Below are 20875 nucleotides of genomic sequence, written 5' to 3' on the forward strand. Positions count from 1 at the left end.
ATTACAAAGTTCTTTAACAACTATTCAAGAAGTCAGAGAAACTTTAACCCAATTAAATGAGAACAATGTAACGTTGATCAATGCGGAAGATTTATTCTTTTCATTTAAATCATCAACAACTGCAGAATCATCTGATCTGGTTTATTCATGAGCTTCTTGATGAGCGTCTGTTGTTTGCTGCTGAGCTGGTCGTCTACAGGTCTTCTCTTGAGCAGCCTGTTGACGTCCCTCTCCAGGATGGAGAGAGTCCTCATTGGTGTCAGGACTGTCCCTTTGTCTTCCACCAATACAGGCGGAGTCATTCACATGAATCATGCACAAGTCGTTAGTGGAGTGATGAGCCGTCAGAGACCTTTTCAGACTGAAGCAGAGTCGTTTATTGAGAACTGCTGTTGGAGTTTCTCCGTGGACAGTCATTTGGTTTCTCTTATTGTCTCTCTAAACCTGTACTTTGATTCTTTTACCAAGTATTTGTCTCTAGCCTGAATAATTATTTTGCATTCAACATCAGCTGCGTGAAATTAACTGTGAACCAAGGCTTTATTTATATTTGCGTCTATAAGAAATTGTATATATACATTATTTGATTCATACAAATTTAATTTCTACATTTTCAGATTTTGTGTCAAAAACATGTCAACTTCATGGAATAGAAAAGGTATCAGAATCAACCTTAAAAAACTCAAAGAATAACATTCATATTAAAAGTATTTTAAACTTCCACAACAATATCGAGAATGTCCACAGTTTCCTCATTTATAGATGTCGATACAGTCCTGATTTAAATATTATTCAGAAGTATTTTTGTCATTGACTTTTACAAGAATTCTGTTAGTGAAATAAAAGCATTGCTTCTTTAACCCTTGTGTTGCCTTCGGTCATTTTGACCCGATTCAATATTTAATGTCGGTGTTCTTTCGAGTCAACAAACAAACATAAAGTACCTCACACTTAAACTTGGAAAACAATATTAATTCTAATAATTTTCTGGAGATTTTAATAGCTGGGGTCATATTAACCTCAAGGGTAAAATATGTTAGTAAATATAAAGGTAACAGGAGGGTTACATTGAATCGGGTCATATTGACCAAGGCGACAGGAGGGTGAAACATTGAATTGGGTCAAATTGACCCGAAGGCAACACAAGGGTTAAAATGTAGATTGTTATTTCAATGATCTTATCATTTTCCTTATTTATATACAGTACAGTCGTATAGTTTCTCTCATCGTCTTAACCCTGTAAGACCCCTCGTTGTAATATTACAACGTCACTTTTATCTCTCTAAAAACACATTTGCAAAAACGTTTTTGGGAAAGACCATATTTACATAGTCAATGGGTCCTATTGTCTTGCCTTGCAATGCTATTGGATTGTAAATGTGTATATAGGTGTGTATAAGGCCATGAACTCACTCTACCTGCAAACTTTCCGGAAGCACATCTCCTTGTTTCATTCAACTGGTTATATCAACATTGAAGTAAGTGAATTCCATGAAATAATTTTTTTGGTGATTGTTAGAATATGTAGTTCATGTAAATACTAAGTTATTGTGGAATTAATGCATCACATTAGATTTTCAGCTTGTTATGTCATTGTTGTAATTTTACAACGTTGGGTGAAAATGGTAGCTAAAATAGCAGGTGCACCTTGCACACTACATGGAGACATTCCACTTCACGGATGTTCAGATACAGGATAAATATAATGTATTTGATGATTCACACTTTACAAAAGGGTTATTTGTTATAATTTTAAGTTTAGACCATATTTGAATAATTCTAAATGGGTTAGGGTAACCCAAACCCTATCTTATTACTATGTTCGCAGTGAGATATAGTCAACTGTTTTTTTTATCTGGACTTTGTTGGTTTGCCCAAATATCTCCTTGTTACACAAGCCAGATAATGTGTGTAGAATGCTTTGGAGGATGGTTGTTCAGGGACAAGTGTAAATGTTTTGGAATGTGGGAGTTGCATGTATTTTGCATTGGTCAGGGAGAGGTGTAAATGTTCTGGAATGTGGGGGTTGCATTTATAATGCAATGTTCAGGGAGAGGTGTAAATGTTCTGGAATATGGGGATGTAAGAGTTCTGGGGGGGTTGTATTTTCCTTTTGTAAATGTAAGTAGAGAGCACATTAGGCTAGCCAGACAGTATTGTGGGCCATCAGTGGAGTGTATTGCCTGAATAGGATTAATTTGCATTGGAATTAGTTATACTTGAACATTCTCTAACTATTGTTTCCATTTCAGAATGCCACCAGCAAGGAGAGCAAATGCTGAAATTCTGCTACCAACTAGGCCCAACGTTGCAATATTACAACGTTTCCCTAAAAACTTACAAAAACTTTTTTTTTAAATTAATCCTTCATTATCTGCATCAGAAAACTCTTACAACATCATCTGACTTTAAAAAAAAAAGATTTAGATATTATTTCTATGCTTGGGTCTTACAGGGTTAATCCTGTCCTTGTCTTCACTCCTGAAGGATTATTGTGTTAAACCTTAGCTGTGGGATATTACCTGTGAAATAATGTTTTATTGTACGATATATGCATTGAAAAACTAAAAAGTATTTATCATGGGCTGTTGGAGTTTTTCAGAGGACAGTCGTTTGGTTTCTCTCATCATCTCACTAAACCTGAATTTAGATTCTTTAAACCTGTCTTTTTCTCCAATCCTGAATAATCCTTTTATATTCAACCTCAGCTGTGTGAGATTAATCGTGAGCCAAGGTTTATATATGTATATGTATATATATATATATATATTAGGGCTGTGAAACGATTACAATTTTTAATCGGATTAATCACAGGTTTTTGTGGATTAATCATGATTAATCACATATTACCGATATTCTCGGTATATTTTGTGAGAACATAGAGATTTATGACAAAAGACGGATATATACATTTATACATTCTTCTATACAATGGTGCTGCAACTCAGCAGTTATTTAGCAGTTTTCTTCCATATGGAACATTAATACATCTTCATCCTAAACAGAATGTTTAACCCTCCTGTTACCTTTCGGTCAATTTGACCCCATTCAATGTTTAATGTCGGTGTTCTTTGGGGTCATTTTGACCCCAGGCTGTTTTTCACTGTGTCAAACATATAAGAAATATCAACTTTTTTATTTATTTAAAGGGCTATTTAGGTAGTCAACAAACAAACATAAAGTACCTCACACTTAAACTTGGGAAGCAATATTAATTCTAATAATTTTCTGGAGGTTTTAATTGCTGGGGTCAAATTGACCCCGAGGGTAAAATATGTTAGGAAATGTAAAGGTAACAGGAGGGTTAAACAGAACATGTTTCTCTTGTTTGTCAACCATTAACTCCACCATGACACAATCTAAAGGCCTCTAGTCTTCCTCTAGCAGCTGCTGAGGCAAACTGACTGTGTGGGTTTTCTTCATGAACTGGGCCGTGATGAAAGGGACGGCGGGACACCGCTGCAAAGCTGAAACCTCACCGGCCCGGACACGGGACAGATTGACAAGTGACTTTTTTTGCTCGGTCCCGATCGCGCGCGGAGCTCTGTGGCGCGAGACGGAGATCGATAAGTGTTAACGCAACGAAGAGACAGAAATGACATGCTGCTGTGGAGATACGATCAACAACAGACGTTTAGTTTAATAGAAGAACAAAGGCGTGCTCTAGAGAACATGTCAGGGGGCGGGCCAATCTTTTAATGTCATGCGATCTACCAACACTACGCGCGATCGACTGGCAGGTCGCGATCGACGTGTTGAGACCCCTGATCTACAGGAAGTAAAAGTCGTAACAAGGTTTCCGGAGGTGAACCTGCGGAAGGATCATTACCGATGAACAGACCGTCTGCATGAGAGCGGACAGAGTTCAGATTGAAGTGGTGTATTGGAAGCTCATTTTGCAAGTGACTTTTTTTCGTCCCGATGTGCGTGCACACGCCGGCATCCGAGCTCTGCGGCGCGCGAGACGGAGATTGGAGTCATGTTAACGCGACACGTAGAGACAGAATGACACGCTGCTGTAGAGACGACCAACAACAAGCTCATTCTGCGCATGCGTTAAATGCGTTAAAAAAAAAAAAACTAGTTAAACCTGTAATTGAATTAACGCGTTATTTTTCACAGCACTAATATATATATATATATACATACATATACACACACTTAAACACCTTTAACATAATAGTAATAATGTGGTCATTATTGGGAAGGATTTGTTAAGTGCCACCACAATTTCATAAGTCAGAGAAACTTTAACACAATTAAATGAGAACAATGTAACTTTGATCAATACTACAGATTCAATTTGACCTATGAATCACCAACAAACGGCAGAATAAGCTTATCTGGTTTATTCGTGAGCTTCTTGATGAGCATCTGTTGTTTGCTGCTGAGCAGGTCGTCTACAGGTTTCTCTTGTTCAGCCTGTTGAATTCCCTCTCCAGGATGGAGAGAGTCCTCGTTGGTGTCAGGACTGTCCCTTTGTCTTCCACTAACACCGGAGCATTCATTCACATGGGTTCATGCACACGTGGTTAGTGGAGTGAGGAGCTTCAGGTTTGCAGATGATCAATCAGAGATCTTTTCAGACCGAAGCAGAGTCGTTAACTGAGAGCTGTTGTTGGAATTTCTCAGAGGACAGTCGTTTGGTTTCTCTCATCATCTCACTAAACCTGAATTTAGATTGTTCAAACCTGTCTTTTTCTCCAATCCTGAATAATCCTTTTATACTCAACCTCAGCTGTGTGAGATTAACCGTGAGCCAAGGTTTATATATATATATATATTTATATATATATTAGTGCTGTGAAAAATAACGTGCTAACTCAGTTAACTAAATTACAGGTTTAACTTGTTGTTGTTTTTTAACGCATTTAACGCATGCGCAGAATGAGCTTCCAATCCGTCTGTTGTTGGTCGTCTCTCCAGCAGCATGTCATTCTGTCTCTACGTGTCGCGTTAACACGACTCCGATCTCCGTCTCGCACGCCGCAGAGCTCGGATGCCGGCGTGTGCGCGCACATCGAGACGGAAAAAGTCACTTGCACCCCCCCCCCCCCTCACCCCCCGTCAACAACTCTTCTCTCGGCTCGCGCCGCAGAGCTTCGATGCCGGCGCGCGCATCGCTCTGTCGTGCGAGCCGAGAATTGTTGACGGGGGGGGTAGACGAAAATTACAGGGTGACGGGTGGAGATTTCTCCCTGTTATAATAGTTGGGGAAACACTGGAGTTGATAAGCGTGTCTTCTTGTCTGATCAATACGCAACTGTGGGCGGCCAGCTGCTGATCACTCACTCAAGGAACAGACGGTGCGCGCGCAGCGCGCCAAAAAACTTTTTGGGAGCACCGAAGACCCATTTTGACCCAAGAAAAACCCTGAATGTATATATGGGATTAATCATGATTAATCCACAGAAACCTGTGATTAACCTGATTAAAAATTGTAATCGTTTCACAGCCCTAATATATATATACATTCGTAGTGTATAGCGCACTTCTATTTTAAATGTTCTGCCATATGAACTAAACTAAAATTAACTATACATGCCTAAAAGCTGCCGAATATTTCTAGACTGAAATAATATCGGCATTATAATTATTATGACTGAGGATTTTTTAGTTGCCTATTTTGTGGAGCCCCCTCAGGACGTGGTGCCCTACGCACAGCGCTGTAGTGCGCTATGGGAGCGGTGTCGCTGGTCGTAGTGTAGAGCACAAACAACAATGAACTAGTGGAGGCGGCAAGGTGCTCAGTGTTGCCAGATTGGAGATGGTGAAGTATCGTACCAAAGGCTCAACATGGTTGTATTTGGAGGATAATTATCGTGTATCTGGCAATCCTGAGATCGGTCGACCAATGACTGTTCTCTATTCTGTCAGCTCACGCAAGAAGGTGGAACGTAAGGGAGATACCATTTCAAAAACTTTTTACAAAAAGAAAATTAGGCCAGAATTATTTTTTTGCATCACTTTAACTGCACTGCAGGTCTGTGACAGAACTTTTATTCACCTAAAAAAACAAAAAAACACAGGCGTTCTACTTTTCCCATACTTAGACATTCTGCACAAATTACCTCAGTGGCAATTTATTTGGCAAGTGAAGGTGCAGAATCCTCCAATATGGAGGCGGTTCACACGAAAAAAAAGGTTTTCCATCTTCACAGATACTTAAAAGTATTCAAGTAAGAACAGAAAGTTCTCAAAGCATAAGGTGCTTTCATCTATATCCCCGGGATACCGCAATGACAACAAGCTGTGTGTGTGTGCTGCAGCCGGTTGAGCTTTGAAGCTTTGAGAGGGAGATTAAAAATGGAAACTGCTTTGTTTCTGCCTTTTTCCTCTTTTCTTTGATTAAATAGTCGAGGCTACAACCTCAAACTTTCAATGCATTGGGTTTGCTCAAGTGTCATGGAGTAGGTTTAGCTGTCATCACTTGGGTTATGTTTGGAACTTCAAACTAATGTGTCACCCTGCGTTTTTTAAAATCAAATACTTAATTTAAAACGTTTTTTGGGGGGTGGGGGAATCAAATGATTAGACAAACTGTGCTTCAGGTTGCTCTCATCTCAGCATCAACTGTTGTAGGGGTCCAATTATGGAATAATGTTGAAATGGATGTCAGAATGGTGAACTCATCTTTGGTTTTCAAGGAATTGTTTGTAAAACAATTCTTGAGAGTTATTAATGTAATTGAAACGTATTTATATGGAAGATGTCTGTGGAAGTATGTCTGTATGTGTGTATATGTAGAGGATGGGAAGAAACTCCTCAGCTGCCCTCAGTGTAGGCAGACCTTCACACTGAGGCCTGTCCTGCTGAAGAACACCATGTTGGCAGCTCTAGTGGAGCAGCTGAAGAAGACTCGACTCCAAGCTGCTCCTGCTGATCACTGCTATGCTGGAGCTGAAGATGTGGCCTGTGATGTCTGCACTGGGAGGAGACTGAAGGCCTTCAAGTCCTGTCTGGTGTGTCTGGTTTCTTATTGTGAGAAACATCTTCAGCCTCATTATGACTCTGCTCCATTAAAGAAACACAAGCTGGTGGAGCCCTCCAACAAGCTCCAGGAGAAGATCTGCTCTCGTCATAATGAGGTGATGAAGATCTTCTGCCGTACTGATCAGCAGTGTATCTGTTACCTCTGCTTAATGGATGAACATAAAGGCCACGACACAGTCTCAGCGGCAGCAGAAAGGACCGAGAGGCAGAAAGAGCTGAGGGAGTCGACTCAACATCCAGCAGAGAATCCAGGACCGAGAGAAAGACCTGAAGCTGCTCCATCAGGAGGTGGAGGCCCTCGACCTCTCTGCTGATAAAACAGTGGAGGACAGTGAGAAGATCTTCACTGAGCTGATCCGTCTCATGAAGAACAGAAGCTCTGACGTGAAGCAGCAGGTCAGATCCCGCAGAGAACTGAAGTGAGTCGAGTCCAAGAGCTTCAGGAGAAGCTGGAGCAGGAGATCACTGAGCTGAAGAGGAACGAGGCTGAGCTGAAGCTGCTGTCACACACAGAGGATCTCAAGCAGTTTCTACTCCACTACCCCTCACTGTCACCAGCTGAGTCTACACACTCGTCCGGCATCGATATCCGTCCTCTGAGACACTTTGAGGACGTGACGGCGGCTGTGTCAAAAGTCAGAGATAAACTACAGGACGTTCTTTGGGACAAGTGGACAAACGTCTCACTGGCAGTGACTGAAGTGGACGATTTACTGTCTCCTTCACAAGCAGAGCCCAAGACCAGAGCTGGATTCTTAAGGTATTCATGTGACATCACTCTGGATCCAAACACAGCACACACCCATCTGTTATTATCTGATGTGAACAGAAAAGCAACATTAATGAGAGAAGATCAGTCTTATTCTCGTCACTCAGACAGATTCAATAGATGGTGTCAGGTCCTGAGTAGAGAGAGTCTGATTGGACGTTGTTACTGGGAGGTGGAATGGAGAGGAGAAGGAGTTAATGTTGCCGTCTCATACAAGAATATCAGCAGAAAAGAGAGAGGGGATGAATGTCTGTTTGGATGCAACAATACATCTTGGGTGTTAGATTATAAAAACAAAATGTTTACATTTTGTCACAACAAAGTCCAAACTCCCGTCTCTGGTCCCTCGGTCCTCCAGATTACGAGTGTACCTGGATCACAGAGCAGGTATTCTGTCCTTCTACAGCGTCTCTGACACCATGACTCTCCTCCACAGAGTCCAGACCACATTCACTCAGCCTCTCTATGCTGGACTTAGGTTGAATTCTTATGGAGCCACTGCTGAGTTCAGTAAACTAAAATAGACAGAAGTGAGTTCTAGGATATCTGGTTAAAGTCTGTGTTTTAAGTCTTAAACTTATTTTGTTTCTATCATGGTGAGCAGACTTTTCTTCAGTTGTCAATCAAACCTGTGGCCGGGACTTGTACATCTTCTCCTTATTGTTGTGTAGGTGTCTGAGTTCCTGTAGGTGGCGCTCCTTCCTGTGTGTGTTGAGTCATGGAGGCTCTCACTGCTCATGATGATCTTTGTTGAGACTTCTCTGAGCTCATATTTATATTGGTGCTTTTACATTGTTGTTTCTCTTCCTCTGCATGTTTCTGAAGAGAGAAAGCACCAGACCTTCATTTATCAAGATGTTTTAGTCATGTGGTATGTGAAACCGAATTATTGTTTACATGACTAATAAACCAACATGAACAAAGTACTTTCTTGTCTTATTTTCAGGGTTTCATACTAAGCTAATGTATAAAATATGAAACCAATGAGAGAATAACTGAGTCAGTTTTCCACAAAGTTTGCCACCACAAAGTCCAGAGTTCATGTTGAGACCAGAGAACATTTAACAGTCAGTCTCGGTGCTTAAACTTTCCTCTAAAACATGTTTGTCACAGAGAAAAGAAACAGTTTGATATCACTTGTTGATGTTTAGAACCACAAGTGTGTTTGTTCACAAAAGATTCATCACAAACACTTAAACACCTTTAAAATAATAATAATAATGTGGTCATTATTGTGAAGGATTTGTTATGCTAAAGACCACCACAATTTCAGAAGTCAGAGAAACTTTAACCCAATTAAATCAGAACAATGTAACTTTGATCAATACTACAGATTCAATTTGACCTATGAATCACCAACAAACGGCAGAAAAAGCTTGTCTGGTTTATTCGTGAGCTGCTTGATGAGCGTCTGTTGTTTGCTGCTGAACAGTTCGTCTACAGGGTTTCTCTTGAACAGCCTGTTGACGTCCTTCTCCAGGATGGAGGGAGGCCTCGTTGGTGTCAGGACTGTCCCTTTGTCTTCCACTAACACCGGAGCATTCATTCACATGGTTCATGCACAAGTCGTTCGTGGAGTGGAGTGAGAGACCTTTTCAGACCGAAGCAGAGTCGTTAACTGAGAGCTGTTTTTGGAATTTCTCTGAGGAGAGTCGTTTGGTTTCTCTCTTCATCTCACTAAACCTGTACTTTGATTATTTAATCCTGTCTTTGTCCCCACACCTGAATAATTTTTACATTCCACCTCAAATGTGAGATTAAGTGTGAACCAAGATTTTATTTATATATGTGCCAATAAAAAAATTATATTTAAAGATTATTGGATTCATATACAACATCTATTGTCTACATTTTCAGATTTTGTGTCAACAACTTGTCGACTTCATGCAGATAAAAAAGTATAAAAATCAACCTTCAAAAAGTCAAAGAATAATATTTTGATTTAACGTATTTTAAACTCCCACTCGTGTTTTTAATTTCCAGAACAATAATGAGAGGATGTCCTCAGTTTCAGTAGAAGTTGATATGTCTGGACCTGATTTAATCGTTATTATGAAGAATTTGTGTCATTTACTTTACAACAAAACTGTTTGTGAGATTAAAATAATGCTTGAAAAAAAATGTTTCTGTAAAATGTAGATATTGATTTCAATCATCTTATCATTTTTCTCATTCATATTCAGTACAGTCGTATAGTTTCTCTAATTGTCTCTTTAAACCTCTCCTTGTAATTACGACTGAAGGATTATTGTGTTCAACCTCAGCTGTGTGATATAAACTGTGAACTAAGGTTGTATTTTATGACACATCTATTAAAAAACTAAACTGTATATATAATGGGGTTTATAGACAACGCTTTTAGTCTAAATGTTCTGATTTTTTTGTCAAAAACTTGTCCACTCCATGCTGATGAAAAGTAGCTGAATCAACTTTAAAAACTCAAGACTACAATTTATATTAAATGTATTTTAAACATGTTAGTTTTATGTTATTGTTCATGGTAACTACTCTTTACTGGTTGAATGTGAGAACAAACTGAATGTTTACAAAATAATAATCAAATTCTTTCATCTACGTAATATTTCAAAAATCAGGCACATCTTGTCTCAAAAAGATGCAGAAAAATTGGTTCACTGCTCGTTACTTCGAGACTGGATTACTGCAACTCCTTATTAGCAGGCTGCTCTAATAAATCTCTTAGGTCTCTCCAGTTGATCCAGAATGCTGCAGCTCGTGTTCTCACTAAAACTAAGAAAAGAGATCACATCACTCCTGCACTAGCTGCTCTGCACTGGCTCCCAGTAAAATCAAGAATCACTTTTAAAATTCTCCTAACCTACAAAGCCTTGATTGATGATGCTCCATCATATCTTAAGGAGCTTGTCGCACCATATTGCCCCACTAGAGAGCTACGCTCACTAAATGCGGACTACTTGTAGTTCCTAGAGTCTTAAAAAGTAGAATGGGAGCCAGAGCCTTTAGTTATCAAGCTCCTCTTTTATGGAACCAGCTTCCAATTTCAGTCCGGGAGGCAGACACAGTCAACTCGTTTAAGAGTAGACTTAAGACCTTCCTCTTTGACAGAGCTTATAGTTAGGGCTGAATCAGGTTTGCCCTGGTCCAGCCCTTGATATGCTGCTATAGGCTTATAGCTGCCGGGGACGTTGTAGGATGCACTGAGTACCTATCTCCTCTTTTTTCTCACCTTAAGGATGAATTTTCATCTCTCAATCACACGTTACTAACTCTGCTTTCTCCCGGAAGTCCTTGACTTTCGTCTCATGGGGTCATCGGACCCTATGAGACGGCATAGATCCCATCTGCCTGATGGATCGTCTGGGTCGTGGAATTCCTGCTCATGACTACGCCACTGTCCTGTTGAGACTCGCCACCCTCCTCCCCACCGCCATCTGCCTGATGGATCGTGGAGGTTCCATCGTGGAATATGCCTACTATGAACTATTCATACACTCTGTCATATTCATTGAATGTATTTTAACTCTAAATCTGTCCTTCTGTACACATTACATCTATTGCATCTGTCCATCCTAGGAGAGGGATCCTCCTCTGTTGCTCTCCTCCAGGTTTCTTCCCTTTTTTTCCCCCTGAAGGGTTATTTGGGAGTTTTTCCTGGTCCGATGTGAGGTTTTGGGGCAGGGATGTCTATGTGTACAGATTGTAAAGCACTCCGAGACAAATTTGTAATTTGTGAAATTGGGCTATACAAATAAACTGAATTGAATTGAATTGAAACATTAACAACGTGTTGTCTTCTTGTGTTCCTTGCAGGGATTCACAAAAAGCCGATGTATACAATATGAAACTAAGATGAGAGAATAACTGAGTCAGTGTTCCTCCTGAAATACCAACAAGTACAGAGTTCATGCTGAGAGCAGAATAACATTTGTCAGTCAGTTAGACAACAGATATGGTGGAGTTGATTTTTCGAAAGTATTACAACATTCTTTAACCACAATTCAAGAAGTCAGAGAAACTTTAACCCGATTAAATGAGAACAATGTAACGTTGATCAATGCGGAAGATTATTTTTTCATTTATATCACCAAAATCTGCAGAATCATCTGATCTGGTTAATTCTTTAGCTTCTTGATGAACGTCTGTTGTTTGTTGCTGAGCAGGTCGTCAACAGGGCTTCTCTTGAACAGCCTGTTGACGTCCCTCTCCAGGGTGGAGGGAGTCCTCGTTGGTGTCAGGACTGTCCCTTTGTCTTCCACTAACACCAGAGTATTCATTCCCATAGTTCATGCACAAGTCGTTAGTGGAGTGATGAGCTTCAGGTTGGCCGATGATCAATCAGAGACCTTTTCAGACTGAAGCAGAGTTGTTAACTGAGAGCTGCTGTTGGAGAACTTGTAAACTTAATGCAGATAAAAAAGTATAAAAATCAACCTTCAAAAACTCAAATGATAATATTTGTATTTAAAGTATTTTAAACTCCACTCGTGTTTTTAACTTCCAGAACAATAATGAGAGGATGTCCTCAGTTATAGAAGTTGATACTGGGACTTTAATCGTTATTATGAAGAATTTCTGTCATTTACTTTTACAACAAAACTTTTTGTGAGATTAAAATAATACTTGAAAAAATGTAGATAGTTTTTTCAATGATCTTATTTTTATTATTCATATTCAGTACAGTCATATAGTTTCTCTCATTGTCTCTTTAAAACTCTCCTTGTCATTACTCATAAAAGTAGCACAATCAACTTTTAAAACTCAAAACTACAATTTATATTTAATGTATTTTAAACTTCTTATTTTATTTTTGATATTAATCTTCACGGTAACCCCGCTTCACTGATTGAGTGTGAGAATAAACTGAATGTTTCATTACTTAATTACATAAAAACAAAACAAAGAATAAAACATTAATTACATTTTTTGTTTGACAGATGCAAAACTCAGAATTTAGATTGATTCTTTTAGTTTTAAAAGTGTTGTATGAATAGTTTTTTATTGTGTTAAGCAGACCAGACCGACCAAAGGTCTAACTTCATTGCTATCACCGGGAGGCCCACCCTTCCCCATCTTGTTGCTGTCCAATCACATGGGAGCTTGATAGCTCCTCCCTTTTTCTTTTCCTATAAAACACGGGCAGCTCCTCTCTCAGCAGATGTTGTCTTCTCTAGAGTAGAAACCTCCCTCAGTGAAGATTATTGAATGAACAGGCAACATTTAAAACATAAATCCAAATTCAAAGTCTTATCCACGAGGAGAAAATGGCGCAAAAAGGAGTTCAGCTGGACCAGGAGACCTTCTCTTGTTCCATCTGTCTGGATCTCCTGAAGGATCCGGTGACTATTCCCTGTGGACACAGCTACTGCATGAACTGTATTAAAGCCCACTTGGATAAAGAGGATGGGAAGAAACTCCACAGCTGCCCTCTGTGTAGGAAGACCTTCACACCGAGGCCTGTCCTGCTGAAGAACACCATGTTGGCAGCTCTAGTGGAGCAGCTGAAGAAGACTGGACTCCAAGCTGCTCCTGCTGATCACTGCTATGCTGGAGCTGAAGATGTGGCCTGTGATGTCTGCACTGGGAGGAGACTGAAGGCCTTCAAGTCCTGTCTGGTGTGTCTGGCTTCTTATTGTGAGAAACATCTTCAGCCTCATTATGACTCTGCTCCATTAAAGAAACACAAGCTGGTGGAGCCCTCCAACAAGCTCCAGGAGAAGATATGATCTCGTCATAATGAGGTGATAAAGATCTTCTGCCGTACTGATCAGCAGTGTATCTGTTACCTCTGCTTAATGGATGAACATAAAGGCCACGACACAGTCTCAGCGGCAGCAGAAAGGACCGAGAGGCAGAGAGAGCTGGAGGGGAGTCGACTCAACATCCAGCAGAGAATCCAGGACCGAGAGAAAGACCTGAAGCTGCTCCATCAGGAGGTGGAGGCCCTCGACCTCTCTGCTGATAAAACAGTGGAGGACAGTGAGAAGATCTTCACTGAGCTGATCCGTCTCATGAAGAACAGAAGCTCTGACGTGAAGCAGCAGGTCAGATCCCGGCAGAGAACTGAAGTGAGTCGAGTCCAAGAGCTTCAGGAGAAGCTGGAGCAGGAGATCACTGAGCTGAAGAGGAACGAGGCTGAGCTGAAGCTGCTGTCACACACAGAGGATCTCAAGCAGTTTCTACTCCACTACCCCTCACTGTCACCACGCGCTGAGTCTACACACTCGTCCGGCATCGATATCCGTCCTCTGAGACACTTTGAGGACGTGACGGCGGCTGTGTCAAAAGTCAGAGATAAACTACAGGACGTTCTGGGGGACAAGTGGACAAATGTCTCACTGGCAGTGACTGAAGTGGACGATTTACTGTCTCCTTCACAAGCAGAGCCCAAGACCAGAGCTGGATTCTTAAGGTATTCATGTGACATCACTCTGGATCCAAACACAGCAAACACCCATCTGTTATTATCTGATGTGAACAGAAAAGCAACATTAATGAGAGAAGATCAGTCTTATTCTCGTCACTCAGACAGATTCAATAGATGGTGTCAGGTCCTGAGTAGAGAGAGTCTGACTGGACGTTGTTACTGGGAGGTGGAATGGAGAGGAGAAGGAGTTAATGTTGCCGTCTCATACAAGAATATCAGCAGAAAAGAGAGGGGATGAATGTCTGTTTGGATGCAACAATACATCTTGGGTGTTAGATTGTAAAAACAAAATGTTTACATTTTGTCACAACAAAGTCCAAACTCCCGTCTCTGGTCCTCGGTCCTCCAGATTAGGAGTGTACCTGGATCACAGAGCAGGTATTCTGTCCTTCTACAGCGTCTCTGACACCATGACTCTCCTCCACAGAGTCCAGACCACATTCACTCAGCCTCTCTATGCTGGATTTAGGTTGAATTCTTATGGAGCCACTGCTGAGTTCAGTAAACTAAAATAGACAGAAGTGAGTTCTGGGATATCTGGTTAAAGTCTGTGTTTTAAGTCTTAAACTTATTTTGTTTCTATCATGGTGAGCAGACTTTTCTTCAGTTGTCAATCAAACCTTGTGGCCGGGACTTGTACATCTTCTCCTTATTGTTGTGTAGGTGTCTGAGTTCCTGTAGGTGGCGCTCCTTCCTGTGTGTGTTGAGTCATGGAGGCTCTCACTGCTCATGATGATCTTTGTTGAGACTTCTCTGAGCTCATATTTATATTGGTGCTTTACATTGTTGTTTCTCTTCCTCTGCATGTTTCTGAAGAGAGAAAGCACCAGACCTTCATTTATCAAGATGTTTTAGTCATGTGTTATGTGAAAACCGAATTATTGTTTACATGACTAATAAACCAACATGAACAAAGTACTTTCTTGTCTTATTTTCAGGGTTTCATACGAAGCTAATGTATAAAATATGAAACCAATGAGAGAATAACTGAGTCAGTTTTCCACAAAGTTTTCCACCACAAAGTCCAGAGTTCATGTTGAGACCAGAGAACATTTACCAGTCAGTCTCGGTGCTTTAAACTTTCCTCTAAAACATGTTTGTCACAGAGAAAAGAAACAGTTTGATATCACTTGTTGATGTTTAGAACCACAAGTGTGTTTGTCTACAAAAGATTCATCACAAACACTTAAACACCTTTAAAATAATAATAATAATGTGGTCATTATTGTGAAGGATTTGTTAAGTGCTAAAAGACCACCACAATTTCAGAAGTCAGAGAAACTTTAACCCAATTAAATCAGAACAATGTAACTTTGATCAATACTACAGATTCAATTTGACCTATGAATCACCAACAAACGGCAGAATAAGCTTGTCTGGTTTATTCGTGAGCTGCTTGATGAGCGTCTGTTGTTTGCTGCTGAACAGTTCGTCTACAGGGTTTCTCTTGAACAGCCTGTTGACGTCCTTCTCCAGGATGGAGGGAGGCCTCGTTGGTGTCAGGACTGTCCCTTTGTCTTCCACTAACACCGGAGCATTCATTCACATGGTTCATGCACAAGTCGTTCGTGGAGTGGAGTGAGAGACCTTTTCAGACCGAAGCAGAGTCGTTAACTGAGAGCTGTTTTTGGAATTTCTCTGAGGAGAGTCGTTTGGTTTCTCTCTTCATCTCACTAAACCTGTACTTTGATTATTTAATCCTGTCTTTGTCCCCACACCTGAATAATTCTTTTACATTCCACCTCAAATGTGTGAGATTAAGTGTGAACCAAGATTTTATTTATATATGTGCCAATAAAAAAATTATATTTAAAGATTATTGGATTCATATACAATATCTATTGTCTACATTTTCAGATTTTGTGTCAACAACTTGTCGACTTCATGCAGATAAAAAAGTATAAAAATCAACCTTCAAAAAGTCAAAGAATAATATTTTGATTTAACGTATTTTAAACTCCCACTCGTGTTTTAATTTCCAGAACAATAATGAGAGGATGTCCTCAGTTCCTCAGTTATAGAAGTTGATACTGGGACGGTCTCCTGATTTAATCGTTATTATGAAGAATTTGTGTCATTTACTTTTACAACAAAACTGTTTGTGAGATTAAAATAATGCTTGCAAAAAAATCTTTCTGTAAAATGTAGATATTGATTTCAATCATCTTATCATTTTTCTCATTCATATTCAGTACAGTCGTATAGTTTCTCTAATTGTCTCTTTAAACCTCTCCTTGTAATTACGACTGAAGGATTATTGTGTTCAACCTCAGCTGTGTGATATAAACTGTGAACTAAGGTTGTATTTTATGACACATCTATTAAAAAACTAAACTGTATATATAATGGGGTTTATAGACAACGCTTTTAGTCTAAATGTTCTGATTTTTTTTGTCAAAAACTTGTCCACTCCATGCTGATGAAAAAGTAGCTGAATCAACTTTAAAAAACTCAAGACTACAATTTATATTAAATGTATTTTAAACATGTTAGTTTTTATGTTATTGTTCATGGTAACTACTCTTTACTGGTTGAATGTGAGAACAAACTGAATGTTTACAAAATAATAATCAAACATTAACAACGTGTTGTCTTCTTGTGTTCCTTGCAGGGATTCACAAAAAGCCGATGTATACAATATGAAACTAAGATGAGAGAATAACTGAGTCAGTGTTCCTCCTGAAATACCAACAAGTACAGAGTTCATGCTGAGAGCAGAATAACATTTGTCAGTCAGTTAGACAACAGATATGGTGGAGTTGATTTTTCGAAAGTATTACAACATTCTTTAACCACAATTCAAGAAGTCAGAGAAACTTTAACCCGATTAAATGAGAACAATGTAACGTTGATCAATGCGGAAGATTATTTTTTCATTTAAATCACCAAAAACTGCAGAATCATCTGATCTGGTTAATTCATGAGCTTCTTGATGAGCGTCTGTTGTTTGCTGCTGAGCAGGTCGTCAACAGGGCTTCTCTTGAACAGCCTGTTGACGTCCCTCTCCAGGGTGGAGGGAGTCCTCGTTGGTGTCAGGACTGTCCCTTTGTCTTCCACTAACACCAGAGTATTCATTCCCATAGTTCATGCACAAGTCGTTAGTGGAGTGATGAGCTTCAGGTTGGCCGATGATCAATCAGAGACCTTTTCAGACTGAAGCAGAGTTGTTAACTGAGAGCTGCTGTTGGAGAACTTGTAAACTTAATGCAGATAAAAAAGTATAAAAATCAACCTTCAAAAACTCAAATGATAATATTTGTATTTAAAGTATTTTAAACTCCCACTCGTGTTTTTAACTTCCAGAACAATAATGAGAGGATGTCCTCAGTTATAGAAGTTGATACTGGGACTTTAATCGTTATTATGAAGAATTTCTGTCATTTACTTTTACAACAAAACTTTTTGTGAGATTAAAATAATACTTGAAAAAATGTAGATAGTTTTTTCAATGATCTTATTTTTATTATTCATATTCAGTACAGTCATATAGTTTCTCTCATTGTCTCTTTAAAACTCTCCTTGTCATTACTCATAAAAAAGTAGCACAATCAACTTTTAAAAACTCAAAACTACAATTTATATTTAATGTATTTTAAACTTCTTATTTTATTTTTGATATTAATCTTCACGGTAACCCCGCTTCACTGATTGAGTGTGAGAATAAACTGAATGTTTCATTACTTAATTACATAAAAACAAAACAAAGAATAAAACATTAATTACATTTTTTGTTTGACAGATGCAAAACTCAGAATTTAGATTGATTCTTTTAGTTTTAAAAGTGTTGTATGAATAGTTTTTTATTGTGTTAAGCAGACCAGACCGACCAAAGGTCTAACTTCATTGCTATCACCGGGAGGCCCACCTTCCCCATCTTGTTGCTGTCCAATCACATGGGAGCTTGATAGCTCCTCCCTTTTTCTTTTCCTATAAAACACGGGCAGCTCCTCTCTCAGCAGATGTTGTCTTCTCTAGAGTAGAAACCTCCTCAGTGAAGATTATTGAATGAACAGGCAACATTTAAAACATAAATCCAAATTCAAAGTCTTATCCACGAGGAGAAAATGGCGCAAAAAGGAGTTCAGCTGGACCAGGAGACCTTCTCTTGTTCCATCTGTCTGGATCTCCTGAAGGATCCGGTGACTATTCCCTGTGGACACAGCTACTGCATGAACTGTATTAAAGCCCACTTGGATAAAGAGGATGGGAAGAAACTCCACAGCTGCCCTCTGTGTAGGAAGACCTTCACACCGAGGCCTGTCCTGCTGAAGAACACCATGTTGGCAGCTCTAGTGGAGCAGCTGAAGAAGACTGGACTCCAAGCTGCTCCTGCTGATCACTGCTATGCTGGAGCTGAAGATGTGGCCTGTGATGTCTGCACTGGGAGGAGACTGAAGGCCTTCAAGTCCTGTCTGGTGTGTCTGGCTTCTTACTGTGAGAAACATCTTCAGCCTCATTATGACTCTGCTCCATTAAAGAAACACAAGCTGGTGGAGCCCTCCAACAAGCTCCAGGAGAACATCTGCTCTCGTCATAATGAGGTGATGAAGATCTTCTGCCGTACTGATCAGCAGTGTATCTGTTACCTCTGCTTAATGAATGAACATAAAGGCCACGACACAGTCTCAGCTGCAGCAGAAAGGACCGAGAGGCAGAATGAGCTGGAGGGGAGTCGACTCAACATCCAGCAGAGAATCCAGGACCGAGAGAAATACCTGAAGTTGCTCCATCAGGAGGTGGAGGCCCTCAACCTCTCTGCTAATAAGACAGTGGAGGACAGTGAGAAGATCTTCACTGAGCTGATCCGGCTCATGGTGAACAGAAGCTCTGATGTGAAGCAGCAGGTCAGATCCCGGCAGAGAACTGAAGTGAGTCGAGTCCAAGAGCTTCAGGAGAAGCTGGAGCAGGAGATCACTGAGCTGAAGAGGAACGAGGCTGAGCTGAAGCTGCTGTCACACACAGAGGATCTCAAGCAGTTTCTACTCCACTACCCCTCACTGTCACCACGCGCTGAGTCTACACACTCGTCCGGCATCGATATCCGTCCTCTGAGACACTTTGAGGACGTGACGGCGGCTGTGTCAGAAGTCAGAGATAAATTACAGGACGTTCTGAGAGAGAAATGGACAAACGTCTCACTAGCAGTGTCTGAAGTGGATGTTTTACTGTTCCAAGCAGAGCCCAAGACCAGAGCTGGATTCTTAAAGTATTCATGTGAGCTCTCTCTGGATCCAGACACAGCAACCACATGGCTGTTATTATCTGATGAGGACAGAAAAGCAACTTTAATGAGAGAAGAACAGTCTTATGCTTCTCACTCAGACAGATTCAGTGGATGTGATCAAGTCCTGAGTAGAGAGAGTCTGATGGGACGTTGTTACTGGGAGGTGAAGTGGAGAGGAGAAGGAGTTGATGTAGCCGTTGCATACAAGAATATCAGCAGAAAGGGCAACGGAGATGAATGTGTCTTTGGATATAATAACAAATCTTGGGCATTAAGATGTAACAAAAACGGTTGTAACTTTCGATACAACAATGTCCAAACTCCTGTCTCTGGTCCTCAATCCTCCAGATTAGGAGTGTACCTGGATCACAGAGCAGGAATTCTGTCCTTCTACAGCGTCTCTGACACCATGACTCTCCTCCACAGAGTCCAGACCACATTCACTCAGCCTCTCTATGCTGGACTTCATCCTTTCAGTTATGGAGACACTGCTGAGTTGTGTAATCTGAAATAGACCAAAGTCATTGAAGCGTTAACATTTCTCCTTATCTCTTAAACTTCTCTGAGCTCTAAATGTTTGATGAATATTTGTAATGATACTTTTATATTGTTGTTTCTCTTCCTCTGCATTTTATGAAGAGATAACGCACCAGATCTTCATTTATCAAGATGTTTTTAGTTGTCTTTACTTTGTAAACTCACGAGAATCAAGACTTCACTGTTGTGATGTAAAAACAAACTGAATGTTTATATATTAATAAACAAACATTAACAGCATTTTTGTCTTCTTGTCTTCTTTCTTCCAGGGATTCACAAAAAGCCGATGTATACAATATGAAACTAATATGTGAGAATAACTGAGTCAGTTTTCCTCCCGAAACACCAACAAGTACAGAGTTCATGCTTAGAGCAGAAGAACATTTGTTCATCAGTAAGACAACAGATATGGTGGAGTTGATTCTTTTGAACAAAAGTATTACAAAGTTCTTTAACAACTATTCAAGAAGTCAGAGAAACTTTAACCCAATTAAATGAGAACAATGTAACGTTGATCAATGCGGAAGATTTATTCTTTTCATTTAAATCATCAACAACTGCAGAATCATCTGATCTGGTTTATTCATGAGCTTCTTGATGAGCGTCTGTTGTTTGCTGCTGAGCTGGTCGTCTACAGGTCTTCTCTTGAGCAGCCTGTTGACGTCCCTCTCCAGGATGGAGAGAGTCCTCATTGGTGTCAGGACTGTCCCTTTGTCTTCCACCAATACAGGCGGAGTCATTCACATGAATCATGCACAAGTCGTTAGTGGAGTGATGAGCCGTCAGAGACCTTTTCAGACTGAAGCAGAGTCGTTTATTGAGAACTGCTGTTGGAGTTTCTCCGTGGACAGTCATTTGGTTTCTCTTATTGTCTCTCTAAACCTGTACTTTGATTCTTTTACCAAGTATTTGTCTCTAGCCTGAATAATTATTTTGCATTCAACATCAG

At 40.1% G+C, this 20875-nt stretch overlaps 2 protein-coding genes and 1 pseudogene across 3 annotated transcripts; all 3 read left to right on the plus strand.

Annotated features, from left to right (window-relative positions):
- Positions 1 to 6731: 6731 nt before the first annotated feature.
- On the plus strand, positions 6732 to 7404 carry LOC130198362 (tripartite motif-containing protein 29-like; the record flags this gene model as incomplete). The annotated part of the gene is given in 2 exon segments (XM_056421513.1): positions 6732 to 7216; positions 7218 to 7404. Coding segments are annotated over 2 exon segments (672 nt in total), but the record flags the coding sequence as incomplete, so codon positions are not given.
- A 5598-nt stretch (positions 7405 to 13002) lies between these two features.
- On the plus strand, positions 13003 to 14680 carry LOC130198214 (tripartite motif-containing protein 16-like; annotated as a pseudogene).
- A 3549-nt stretch (positions 14681 to 18229) lies between these two features.
- Positions 18230 to 19903, plus strand: LOC130198219 (tripartite motif-containing protein 16-like). Of its 2 annotated transcripts, none has more exons than XM_056421362.1 (2): positions 18230 to 19297; positions 19346 to 19903. In XM_056421362.1, the coding sequence occupies exons 1-2, from the start codon at positions 18230 to 18232 to the stop codon at positions 19901 to 19903; spliced, it is 1626 nt and encodes a 541-aa protein (XP_056277337.1). The 2 variants fall into 2 exon arrangements, with proteins under 2 accessions (XP_056277337.1, XP_056277338.1); XM_056421363.1 differs by having other exon boundaries at positions 18230 to 19208; positions 19341 to 19903.
- The last annotated feature ends 972 nt before the right edge of the window (positions 19904 to 20875 follow it).

Source organism: Pseudoliparis swirei, chromosome 8 (genome assembly GCF_029220125.1).
Source record: "Pseudoliparis swirei isolate HS2019 ecotype Mariana Trench chromosome 8, NWPU_hadal_v1, whole genome shotgun sequence".
In the NCBI taxonomy this organism is placed as follows: Eukaryota; Metazoa; Chordata; class Actinopteri; order Perciformes; family Liparidae; genus Pseudoliparis; species Pseudoliparis swirei.